Source organism: Colletes latitarsis, chromosome 2 (genome assembly GCF_051014445.1).
Source record: "Colletes latitarsis isolate SP2378_abdomen chromosome 2, iyColLati1, whole genome shotgun sequence".
Taxonomy (NCBI): Eukaryota; Metazoa; Arthropoda; class Insecta; order Hymenoptera; family Colletidae; genus Colletes; species Colletes latitarsis.
This window is the reverse complement of record NC_135135.1, coordinates 7,077,639-7,091,916: the sequence shown is the minus strand read 5'-3', so window position 1 is coordinate 7,091,916 and position 14,278 is coordinate 7,077,639. Positions and strand designations below refer to the sequence as shown.

General features: G+C 36.3%; 1 protein-coding gene across 2 annotated transcripts in view; it reads left to right on the top strand.

Annotated features, from left to right (window-relative positions):
- The window catches only part of LOC143348751 (uncharacterized), a 92,236-nt gene that overhangs the window by 67,431 nt on the left and 10,527 nt on the right, over positions 1-14,278 (top strand). For both annotated transcript variants that reach the window (XM_076779353.1, XM_076779348.1), the window contains exon 2: positions 10,850-11,052. In XM_076779353.1, the coding sequence (XP_076635468.1) occupies positions 10,850-11,052 (203 nt within the window). The remainder of the gene's footprint in view (positions 1-10,849; positions 11,053-14,278) is intronic.

The following is a 14,278-nucleotide window of genomic DNA, read 5'->3' as shown; positions in this document are numbered from 1 at the left end:
CCTTTTTATAAAACATCACGACGTTAAACAATGCGCTGAATTTGAAAATACTGGGGAATCCTTGTGCATACGATTAGAAATATCAACTACGAAAGTTGAAAATCATATACACTTGTGCGCAAAATATTCGAATTACGTTTGGAAGATTCGACTAATGAAATATGTATATTAAACTGAAACATTTGGCATACAGGAGAATTTCATTTATATGAACCGCACTACTTGTAATTTTTCATTTAAATAACCGAAGTTCCCGTCCGGATAAGAATTTAATTATACATTTTTTGTGAACTTAAAGAGTAGAAATAACGACTAGTAAATATATTCTGTGTATTTTGCTATTTTTAATCATTTTCATTTAAAGACTGAAAGTGCTAGATCCTTCAAATCGTTCGAACACTGTAAATTAACTTTATTTACATCAAACTGTGCTTTCAACCATCAGTAACAATTATATTAAAAAATGGAGGGTATCGATCTGTATGGGAATTAATTCATTTAGCAAAGCAAAGCAAAGCATTCAGCAAAGGATATCCTACAAAATACTAAACTTATGTTTTACAGCGATTATCGTTTATCTTTTTTAAAGAAATTACGAAATGATTTTAAGCTTTGGTTTTATTCGTACATTTATTCATATTTGAAAAAAGATTAGAAATTTGTATTTATGAACGAGGTCTGTCGTGCAGCGGAAGAATAACAAAAAAAAAGCGAAAGGAGTGTTTACATTAAAAAAATTTTCGAAATAAGCGACTAACAAGGATAAATAAATTAGTGTGAATGTACGGAGTAAACTGTTAGAGCAAGTGGTTAGGAATGCCAACCATTGTCCTACAAAAGTGCTAAACTTATGTTTTACAACGATTATCGTTTGTCTTTTTAAAATATAGTGGACGATTTATATTGTGTAGTTACTTTCATGTATATAATCCAAATAATGTTCAGTTCTAAATAGAAATAGAAGTTTTGAAAAATGGCCACCAGTGGTGAATACTCTGTAGAGTCAGACCGTTGCGTGTCAACGAGAATGGGTTAACGGTAACAAGCGCAGCGTAGGAAAAACGGAAAAAGTCACCCGGTATACGTGACAGCCGTGCGTTATCCTAGGATCTTAGGAAATAAACGGTTTCCTGAGTGAAACGTGCTACTGTGGTGTAGGCTGGCCAACGAGAGGCAGATAAAACATGCGACGACGAGCGTTAAGCTTCTTCCACGCAGAACCGACCGATGCCTGAAGTCTTCTGTTGCTTTCATAAATATTCATGCACTTCCGTAATAAAAATTCGTGAATGGAAAAAGGGATTGTCCATGAACGGGCGTCTCGAAGGAACAACACTTGGTTACATTCACCTCTCCCTTCGCGTCCTTGATATAATACTGAAATTACTCGAAACTGGCTCAGCTTCTTGTAAGTTGTTATCATCGAACGTTTTTATTAATTACACAGGAACTGTACATACCAATTTTGCACTCAATATTCAACTTTTTCTAAGTCAAATTCATCCTTTTGTTGTGAATTACGTGATCTTGTTGGTCAAGTACATAATTCATTTTTTCTACCATCATATTTTCCAACGATTCATCAAAGAAGTTTTTTCAAAAATCAAATTATATGCATCAACATTCGCTAGAAGTGATTAATAACACACTGCAATTTTTACTTCCAACAAATTGTCAGTTATTATATGTACAAATATATGAAATTAGCAATCATTTGCACAGTGTTCGTACTATAGTCGTACACAATTATAAATTCCATGTGCAATGAAGTGGTAATTGTTATTAAATAAGTAATTCATGTACATTTTTGTATTGCATACAATGAAATTCAGAGTATCTTAACAATAAACTTACATTCAATATTAATTTTACTACAAAAGTTTAAGAAAAAGACTTTCTGATATATTTTATACGATTTTGGCTGTGACTATATAAAATAAGCATTGTAAAATAAAATTTGCAAAGAAGCAATAAAATTGGGTTGCTGGTTCTAAACTTAATCTCAAAATTATGAGACACAGTGTAATGGTAGAAATGGTTTGTGCATCTCTGTTAATCAAATTCATTTCTTCAAATTATCTCTGTGACTATATAAAATAAACATTGTAAAATAAAATTTGCAAAGAAGCAATAAGATTGGGTTGCTAGTTCTAAACTTTATCTCAAAATTATGAGACACAGTGTAATGGTAGAAATAGTTCGCACACTTCTGTATGGAGAAATCTTGCGTGGTAAATTTGAATTTCTAACCCTGGTGCGTATCGACTGACATCGAAAAGTGATTTCGCGAGTATGTAGGCCTCCATGTTTCAGAAATAAGGTCACATACTCTTGTCGAGTATTGCTGGTTTATACTGTCGACGGGGGACTTTCGGATCGGCAGGATGCGGGTCTAGAGAGGATCATTTTATTTATGGGACGTTCACGCGAATGACTTGCGTACAACGTCTCGGGCTTAATGGACCGTGAGAGAGTCGATGGTGCCTCCCATTCGAGGGAATCGTCGACTTCGAACACGTTTCCTAGCATCGAGATCGTCGACTGAATGGGTGTGCACAGTTTCCCGGTCGACGGACTCCCGAAAACGAGTCTCTTCGACCAGAAAACACGATTCACACCCGTCTTACGCCCCAAACAGATGTTTCGTTGGCTGGAAACTGGAAGAACCGAGCGCGCAGAAGCGCGCTGGAGTTGTTCCTTTGTGCTGGTGAAATTAACGCAACGTGTGGACGCCCAAAACATTGTTGCTTACGCTTGTTTCACCGGTCGTAACGATGATTCACGCGTTTCGTAATCCTCTTCGTGGAAAATCTCACGAAGCGCCATTTGTAATAGTCTCTGGTAACTGACCCTGAAACTGGCGTGATTCACCGTTGCAAAAATGCTGCCAGCCAAGTGGTTCGGAACTGACAGTCGAAAGAGATTAGAAAACTCGTTCCAGAAGCGAACGTTCCTCGGACGCTTTCGTTTTTCATTTTCACGCGGGTGAAACGCGCCGTTTTTCACCGCGACCACGCCGCACTGTGACGGATCTAGCTGAACAAAAGTTAACTTGACGACCGTCACGGAATTCCTATGTTTTTATTGCGAGTTATTAAAACAGAGAACGATAGAGAACACACCCATAAACGCGTTTCATGAACCTTCTTATTGGATCGGTTTTACAAGCTAACGAACTTTTAATTTGCCCATTATGTAGAATGTTGTGTTTTAAAGTCTATTCGTAAGATATCTTTCTCTTTAAATGTCGCATATTTTTTCTTGAAGTGTGCATTTTTTAAATCTGTACAAAAACATTCATTACTTTTACTCTAAATGTGCGTTTTTAGTACTTTAGTTTATCACTTAATAGATATGTTTTTGTTCTCATCACATCATTACAGTACGTCTAAGGGTTTACCTCCTTTCCACTTTCTTCCAAAAGTTCACTGATTTTAAATCCAAATTAAAATAAAAGATTTAAAACACATAATAGAACAAGTATTATTAAAGAAATAATTTGTGTGCTTTTGTTAACTACATACTTTTCATTGTGACCAAAATTACACCGTGTTAAACGCAAATAGTAGTAATACTATAGTGTCTAAATATTATTTTGATTCACTATGCATGCTTGTAGTGGTCATTTTTTTGGACCTTCTCGGTCAATAATAAACGACGAAAGAAGGTCGTTGGTATGAGAAAAGTTGGGAAATAAAATTTGTCGTACAAATGAAATGCCATTTTCCTACAGCGACGATTGGTTGAACGATAGGGACGATCGAACTCATCGAAATTTGCGACACTTTCGCGATAAGGACACGACAGGACACGATAAAACAAAAGACAAAAAACCCACAGGTTTCTCGACGCACGCGAAACACCGTAATCCCGATAGTTCTTCCAGGCTGTCACGTACGTCACGATCGACTTGTTAGGTTCGCGTGTCACCGCGTGCTGCATATTTTGCGCGGGTAATTTATGCAAGCGCCGCGTGCCGATTTCCAGGCCCCCGATCGACGAACCGAAGAGAACTAGTGCTATGAATTTATGTTGGTGATTTTTAAATCACACTTTCTCGGTGCTACCAACAAGCCTCAACGTCGAAGAGTGGCGGAGAATGAGACTCGCGTTCTGGTCACAGCTCCTTTTCTGATTCTAGAGATTCTATAAATCATAAATTGGAAAGGTTCCAAAAATAACAGTTAATAACTGTTACATAGAACTGTCGAACGAAGACCTGACCTGATAATCTAAAAAACTATTATCTTTACGAGGAGGTGTCCAAGTACTTGAAAATATAAGCCGAATTAAGCTTAACTTGGATTTTTTTAATCGAATCAAGCATTTGATTGTTTGAGCGAACTTGATTATGTATTCTTACTTAATCATAGTATTATATCTGAATAATAAAGTTCGCTAGGATAAGATTTGGATAAGCTTAGATAAAATCAAGAATAATTGTAATTCCACAAGTTTAAAAAAAATATCTGATCATTCAAATAACTTAGGATGGTTTGATATTAGTAAGAGTTCGCTGGCAAGTTAATAAAAGTTAAAAAATGATTTCAAATTTTTAATTTCTTCGAATTTAGAGTAAAATGATTTTGATAACTCATAATTAACATACAAATTTTTAACTTATTACGGTCATTATCACATTTTGTGTAAATAATTAAGTTGATCAAACAATTTGAACTACTTGAAGCTATTTCGATAATCGAATACTTAACGTGGTTTGAAAGAATGAATTTTATTTTGGTTTGAATTTCAAGTTTGAAATGAAATGAAAGTTAAAGGTGACAACTTGGCGGCGGTGGCACAACGATTTTGACGGCTATAAACTATTATGACAAAACAGATACTGAGTTCATTTTATTAACAATAAATAATAAAACGTATATAGGAACAGTTGATAGACAATTGTCAAAATATGCACATAATATAGCAAACAAAAATTTCCGATAAGATGACTCAGCTGTGCACATTGTAAAAGCGTTAAAAACTTATTTTGAAAGGAATAAATATTTTACTCGTTAGAGAAGAATACTCGTTAAAGAAGTTAACTCAAAAGGAAAGTAGTGTAAAGGAGTTAAAATATAGGCATTATTAATAAACTGTCGTGGCACTTCCCACACTCGCCAGCAGAGGACTACGTCCAACCTGTCTCTCTCACAAGTACTCGACCGATCACCTATTTCTATATACATATACTCTCCTCAATCACTAAGCACTTCTCTCTCCTTTTCTTTTCTTTCCGGCTATCTTGCTTATTCACTTCTTCCAAGCCCGCCACAAAACCATACAAATGAATTTGAAGTGTTAATAATGTGGGATTTAACGAAGAGAATTGTATTTGGAACAAATGTACAAACACATCAAGCATAACACAATCTTTTTACACAAATTAATATCATATAAGAATGACGTCTGTCTTTCACAATCACTCGTTTCGTACTACCTGTTGTCTCACTGTTCCTGGTTACCCATTCCTTCTCGAACAAAACACTTTCAACCCTTTTGCACATAGATTAACATTCAACAAAACTACAGCGCAATATTCAATAAAAAAATCTCCTACAATAATATCTTATGATTTTATCGCGATTAATGATAACGGTATTTCATGCAACTTTGGAATTTTCAAAGGTAACAGTGTTAAATAAGTAACTACGGTAATAAATAAAATTCTTTCTTAACAATTCATCTATGTATATGATTTTATATAGTGTCTTACAGTATCGTTGCGTGAAGCGTAACAGAAAACGTAACGAGAAAGCAAGAGTGGCTGTCACCGGTTCCTGATAGCACTGTTAACAGCTATGACAGGCAGGGTAAATGGGGAATACAGAGTTATCTGAATGTGCACGTCGGTTAAGCAATTGTGTCCATGTGCTCTAGTCTGTGTCCCGACACTGAAAAAGCTGTGCCATTGAACGTGTGTCTCCGCGGTTCTATATTTAGCGAGGTCGATCGATGCGAATATGGAAATGATCCGTGGCTATTCGTGGACCATCAGCTGGTTTCCGTGGAAACCAGTCGAGGGCGTGTGTCGTAGGTCGCTCCGTAACGAGCATGCAACCCATGGAGTCCATCTGTGCGTACAAACATGTCGGAGGAATGCAGGTGAAAGACCCCAAGGCAGCCCCACTACGCCAATTTACTGGACGTGCGTTATCGGGCCTTGGAATCCCAGGAATTCCGGTCGATCGTGTCCTTCCGATAGCAAGCTCCAGCTGCTAACGTCCTTCGTGGCTTCGACTTTGATAACGAATTCCTCGGGTGCGGTAATGGACGTGCTTAACGACAACTCGCGATGACACAACGCGGCTGACTCGTGCCTGATAGTCAAGATAAGAGAGTTTCGCCGTGAACAAGATTTCGAGGGTTCGTAACAAACGTTCAACACATATACACAGACCTGACCAACAACGGCAAACACATAACGATTGCTTGGGTCCCATCCCATCAAAGAATCAAGGGTAACGAGGAAGCTGACATTGCAGCCAAAGAAGTAACACTGCTCCCATCAGATGGTACCCCAAGACAAATCCCATACCAAGACCTTGCTGTTGCAATGAATCACGCCTCAATACAAGAATGGAACACATTATGGATCTTGTCCAAAGAAACAAAAACGCACGAAATAACACAAGATTTTTATCAACCATCATCCACCAATAATGTGAAGAGGAAAGACCGAATAATCATGACAAGGCTACGAACAGGAATCTGTAAATTCACACACGAATACCTAATGGAAAAAACCGAACCACCAACCTGTAACCTATGCAACAAAATCATAAGACCAACCATCTACTATATGAATGTAGAAAATACATCGTCCAAAGACAAAAATAGGAGATAACACCACTTATAGCCTTGATGTCACAGAAACATATAGAAAATACCCTGAAATATCTAAAAACAACCAAAATCTGCGACAAAATATAACCGCACCAAAAGAAGAGAACCCCAGCACCAAGTCGTTGCTAATGACTCGAAGGTCGATACGACGTAAAACATGAATTAAAAAAAAAAAGATTTCGAGGGTGTCGACAATTCCAGACAGGTTGCGTGGAGTATCATTCAGAAATGACTTGTTACAAATTGAACAACACAGGGGCAAAGGGAGCCAATTTCCACCAGAATACTCCACTTCTAACTTCTTAGCAATCATACTGCATAGTACAGTGATCTATGTGTGTACAGTAATAGTACAGTGATCTGGATGTTTACTATTCCAGGAATTGTCGACTCTTATCTCTGCTAGACTTAATCGCGTTGTATACGAAAGTAAGAAACACTGAAAGTGAGTGAAATAGAGAAAAATGTTCAATGTTTGTTTATACCACAGATTCTAAAATCATCCATAAAGTATATAGTTCTTGTTACAGATTGCATAAATTTCGTATTGTAACTCAAGATTAAAATAAGAAAGCTGATTTGTTAATAACGTTACACCTTTTAACAGATTTATGTTTAATTGCTTCGCATATTTTTAATGCGGTTCAACATCCTCATGCATTTCCTCTTTCTCATTTTTAAACTTCGTTTTTAACATTTTCGAAGAAGTTTGGTTAATTTTATATGTATATGTAACATTTAATGACCATATCTGAGAAATTCTACTCTATTCTGTTGTCTACATTATTTTGTATATTTTTTCATTTCATTTCTTACATTTCCTGTTCTTAAAAGTTTCTTTCAAAGTTCCAGTAGATTATTATTATTAAGTATAATGTTACGTATCTTTTATATATAATCATTTTTTTATATTTGTATTGTAGTATTACTTTTCTCTTACTTCTATTGATATTTTTCACCTTATTTACATTACTATCATAAAAAATTTATAATTTATTTTGCATTCTTTTGCTAATTCTTATCCGTGAGAGCAAATATGGCCTTGTTTGGTATCATTTTCATGGGGAAAAAACAGCAATGAAGATATAACATGGGCACTCACTTTGTTGAAGCACTTCTAGGAATTGGTGGGGATGACCCCGCGAACAATATCGAGGGAAATTTTTGTTCTATTCATGGTTAATATTCTGAGCTTCCGGCGATGTCAATGTCGTTCAATATGGTTCTATCCCACTCTATCTCGATACGTTTTGTTCGTGTCCATCACGCGATAGAATTGTAGTAGTGATAGACACATCATCAGCTAATAATAACAATGCGTGTGAGGACAGGCGTTATTATTACGCTGCGACCAATCAGCGTACCTAGCCAACAAGTTATCTCTCGATGATATAGAATTCGAAAAATCCTATAGCAGCACATTAAATTCACAATCCTTATTCGCATTTAAAATTCGTATTTATGATACGATCGTTCATATTAGTGCTTCTTAATCTGTGGCCACGAACTGGGCCAAAGAGACCGTAGGTATCTGAGAAATTTGTATATGTATAAAAATATTTTATTTTTGTTGCATAGATTATGCCTGAAAATACTGCATTTGTCCTTTCAATGCTTTGACATTAAGATAGCCATTAGACTGAAATAAATCTTTCAACTCAATGGATTTACCTCTATCTTTTGTACAGAAAAAATACAAGGTTTCTTAGCTAAATTGCTAATATAGAAGGAAAACATAGAAGTTTAACGTTTTTGGAAACTTTCAAATATTAATATAAGTATTTTGTTAAGACGGATTTGAAATTCGAAATTTTTTAGCAATATTTTTTTAAAAAGCAAATTTTGAAGTCACTGTAGAACTATTTTAACAATTACTTTCCTGTTCAATATAAATTCTATCAAAGATGCAAACCTAACCCAGACCTAAACTCGATGATCTTAGAATCAAAAATTTCCTAAAGAAACTAAAAATTCTCGAAGGATTCTGATATTCCTTAATTCATGCGATTCCTAACCAAAATCAATGGCGGAATTGTACAGTAGAATTCAAGAACAATGGAACCAAATATCTCCGGATTATTGTAGGTGAATTAGCTCAGTTTTGCAAGTAACAGAGATGTGGGCAACATATTAAAAATAAATCATACATTAAACACTACCAAATATCGAACGTGATGCCAATGATAAACAAAATAATAATCGTTGAAAAAATTTCTTATGTTATTTATAATTGTGATAAAAAATATATATAATTTGTTTCATATTATTTAATATTCTTAGTCATAAGTAACGATTTACACAAAACTTGTGGTTATCAGTTCAGTTATACTACTTATTGCATGTGTCGTGTAATCAAACTCTTTCTTATAAACTTTTACCATTTAAGCCAGGTAGACCGATCACTATGGAAGTTTATTATCAACAACTAAAACGATTGCAGTCAGCACTGATAGAAAACCGGTCTAATTTGCTTAACAGAAAACGTGTTTTTGTCCATCAAGATAGCGCTCAACCACATGTAGCAAATTAAACGGTTGGAAAGATTGATGAATTTGGTTAGGAAAGAATGATTCATGCTCATTAATCCCTACACACGGCTACATAAGATTATTACTCACTCGAGTAATTTGCAAAACGATTTCGCTAGAAAGGAGCTCAGAAATGTTGAAACGGTCATCTTGTGTATGATTGATCCTTTCAGACAAAGTAATATTTTGAAAAACTGTTTGCGCATGTAAACTTATTATCAAAAAAAATATAAATACACAATACGAAGAATAAGATTAATTTGTTCGTTTCATCAGAAACAAAAATCATAACTTTTAAACTAATGAATTGTTGAATCAAACCTCTATACTTTTTCAAAGAGAATACAAAAATGCATAAAAAAGTATATTTATAGAAGTATAAATCAAAGTGACTGATTTTTTAAGCGATTTTTTACCTGATACCTAATTTGTATCAAATCGTAATTAACATCGTGTAGTTGTCGACGCGTTAGTAATAATTTTTATTATTTTCTTCATTTCGGGGAAATTTGAACAGCTAAAATTAAAGTTAAACTAAAGTTCAAGTTGCCTTAAATTAATACATAAAAACCCAGTGATGTTTAGTAGTTCTTTCAAACTCAATTTAAAGTTGATAACTATTTAAAAAATTGGGACGAATATTTAAAATCGTAAAAAAATTATCCAACAGCTTGAAAGATACTGCGGTACTAAATATAAATTACACTGAAAACGCAAACATTCGTCAAGTAAAATATTTTCAAAAAACGTATGTATTATTTTTTACAACAAATTAGAAAATTCAGTAAAAGCGATGGTATTAAAATAGACCATAGTTCTTTTTACTTTTATTCGCCACTGGACACAGTGTGGGGTGCCGTGAAATTGGAGGACTCCACGACAGCCACACACCCTCTTTCCAGAGTGGAGTAGAAATACTGACATCTATTTCTACTTTAGGACCGGGCTAAAATAGTCACGAATGCCCGTCGTGGACGACACGTGGGCGTATTTAGGTGCCGTTTTCAGCGGTAATTGATCGAGAGAATAGAGACGGGCCGAAGGGAGACCGCAAACTGTCCGTGATGTCAAGACCATCTTCCACTCCTACGCGGTTCAATGGAATGACGTCAATCTCTCGACTAACCGGGCTTACGGCTTATCTGTTCCCGTTCAGATCGAACGTAGAAACTTATTATTAAATTCGTCGTGGGGTTAGGAACTGCTGAAAGCCGTTGCCAAGGAAACAGAAGCTGGAAGCCCGGAGGTCAAAAGCAAATGTCACATCGACCGTACGATGTAAAGTTGTTTAAACGACGACGTCGTTGCGGATAAATTATGCACAATGTCGACGGGGTACTTTTAATTAGATACGATTGAGGCTAAAGGTCATTGCGCATATCCTCAATTACTACGGGTCCGATCAATAATTCGTATCAACGAATCGCTAGGTCTGATTGATCCTCGTTAGACCCCTAATTTTGCGTTTGTTTCAGGCGAGCTGTACGTGGAGGACCTAGGAGAGAGGCGGATCGTTTCCATCAGAATGGGTTGGCTGTGGGTTGAGGGTACTCCGATGAGGCTACCACTGAGGGCGTTGAACCTGCGTCAGGCAGCACCCAGCCTCTGTCAACCTCATGCATTGGCTCTTGGTTTCATGCTGAGCAACTCGCAGGATCACACTCTTGCCACATTTTGGGTAATTGGATCGCCTCTGACACGATTATTCCTTACACAGAATTAAATATGCCCGACTCTGGCGCATACAGCCTACTTTCTACGACGAAACACTATTGGAGACCGTTAAGGAAAAGTCGCGGTTTGTTAGAAGTGCAATCTGTTAACCTTTTAACTGGGGAACTAGCAACAGCGAATTCTCTACGCGCCTCGACAGATGTATCGTAACTAGTTAACGCATCGTACCCGCAGTAAACACGGAAATACTCTATTTGTATTCTACGCGGTTATTGAACAGTAAGGATTTACGTAAAAAGAAGAAAAGACTGTCTTTTCATTTTCATTTTGTTTATTTTCATTTGGCGTTTTCAATAGGATTATTAGATCAATAGATGGTTCTGTAAATAAAAAAGATAGAGAAAATATGTGCAATTACAATTCACTATACAGGGTGTTCGGCCACCTCTGGAAAAAATTTTAATGAGAGATTCTAGAAGCCAAAATAAGACGAAAATCAAGAATACCAATTTGTTGATTGAAGCTTCGTTAAAAAGTTTTTAGCGTTTAAAGTTCCATACTGACCGAAAAATTTTTCGGCGAAAAAAAAAATTTTAAATCGCCCTGGAAAAAATATTTTTGGCTGCGGGGATAAATTACAATCATTTTTGGTGAATAGACATACCCCCGAAATCCTACGCAGTTTCGAAAAAAAAATTCATTACCAAAAATATAATGTATGACCAGAAATGCTTCCCTGAAATTTCATGCGAATCTTTAAAATGTCATAACTTCTGAACGGATTGGACGATACTAATGTTTAAAAAAGCAAACTACGTGTATTTTGGTGGAGAATATGTATTAATCACAAAAATATTCGAAAAGTTGGTCTTTCACTCCGCAAAATAAGAAAAACACCATAAAAATGGTCCAATTTTCAAACAGCCATAACTCCTACAATTGTGAATATATTTCAATGAAACTTTTTTCTGAAGTAGAGCTCATGGATACCTACAAAAAAGTATTAGGCAACTTTTCTGTAGAGTGTCAAATAAATTTATTAAAAACCAAAAACGAATTTTTAAGAAAAATCGACAGGGGTAGGGTGCCTAAATTTTTCGGCGAAAAAAAAAATTTCAAATTGTTCTGGAAAAATTATTTTCGGCTCCGGGGGTCAATTACAATCATTTTTGGTGAATACACATACCCTCGAAATTCTAACCAGTTTCGAGAAAAAAATTCAATAAGTGAATAAATTTTTCGACAAAATTAAAACATTTCAAATCGTTCTAAAAAAATTATTTTTAGTTGCAGGGGTCAATCATTTTTGGTCCAAAGCACTTTCGAGAAAAAAATTCGTATAGGTGGACAAATTTTATTAATAATTTTGTTAATAACTTTTTAATGAAGCTTCAATCAACAAATTGTTATTCTTGATTTTCGTCTTATTCTGGCCTCTAGAATCTCTCATTAAAATTTTCCCAGAGGTGGCCGAATACCCTGGATAGTAAAAAAAAGGAAGAATATGTTGACAGTTAAGTAAATAAAGAACGTGTAATGTCAATATGTAAACTGGAAGTCATCCTAAGCCTAGTAAGCGAAGATTAAAATGAAGTAATAAACTGTAGGGACCTCGTAGTATATGTTCTTTGATAAATTAAAAAAGCATTTTAAGTACAAATTGATTTCATTCAATTGTATCATAGATAAAGCATTGAGCATATCAACAGCACAACATAATCTCCCAAAATAATTTGTTTGATTTATAATCCAAGGAAATGCATTTCTTTAAATCGCGTTGGATTGGAAATTATTAATTATAATATATATGATATTAATTATAACATTGAAACAACTTTATTATAATTATTTCTTTTAATTTAGTCGGAACGGAATGCATCTGATGATACACATTCATCGTATATTATTATATTATTAAACTATTAATTAATTTAACTTAGTAAATAACATATCTTTAAGAACATCTTTCTAGAGTTAATAAGTTGTGGTTTATAAATGCCAGTCGCCGGTTTTTCACAAAACATTACGTTTCACACTTCACTGGCCTAACCCTCAAGTTGAAAGGGATAGAAATGTTCAATTTACGAATCACTTGTGGAGCTCATTTTAAGAATCAGTACTGTAGAACGACACTAGAGGCGCTGGTGGTCATAGTTTGAAACGAGGAGCGAGTCGAAAAGGTAGGATAGGCGAGATAGAATAATTCGCAGCAGCACGCAATGTAATTGCATGTAAATGGGCTTTATCTGCGGCACGATCCGTTTCCTTGCCTGTAAACACTTTCTCGCGCTGATCGGCCTCTAAGAGCTCCCGTTTTGCTTGACGCTGCAACTTCTAATTACGGTCTAGTAGCGTCGCCATTCGATTTCTATCTCGTTATACAATCCCGCGGCCATAATCTCAGCCGGTCGACTCTTGATTCCTAGGCTTCGCCAAAAATTTCGATTCGACTGACTTTCTCCTTGCTTTGCATAACGAGTCTCGATCGGTGCTCTCGTTGAAAACGTATATCCGTTGACCGTGTTCCATCGAACGTGCAGCTCCGATCGTTCCTCCCCCTTCCGAATTCGAGGAACGAGGACGTCCTGTCGAGAAGTTTGACGCACGGACGGAAGAGTGATCGATAACGTCGCGAGAATTTCGCCAAGGACGAACGGATAAGATAAAGATAAAGCCAGAAGGACGCCCACGGTGACGTAACTCGTATCCGTCCGAGGTACGGAAGGTAATAAGGTCAGTAGGCAAGGTCAAAATCCGCTGCCGCAGTCTCGGCGATAAACCGACGCGTGGGAGATCCGTGCGCCATTCTCCCATGACCCGCCATTGTCAAGGAGTCTCACCATCCTTCTCTCCTGGCGGACGAGTTCCTTCGCCCCGTTGGCTTAGTCACTCAAAGGACGTCCGTGCAATCATCTCGTAACATCTTGATTGAGCGGAGACCGAGTTGCTTTGGTCGGGACTCGTTCGCGGGGGAGGAAAACTCTCGAGGACGAAAACGTCGTTTCTGAAATTGGTATCCACTTCGACGTGGCGGCTTGTTAAGCAATAAGACCATTTTTATGCGAGACAATAGCGAACAGAGACGTCGCTCGGTGGCTCGAAAACACAGTATTCCGGATGACGATTTCAAAGCATCGACATAAAAGCATTAATTTTAATAAAAATTGATAACTCAATGTTTTTGAGGTTGCTCATTACGAATTGGGAATGAAAATGACTGGAAACGAAAT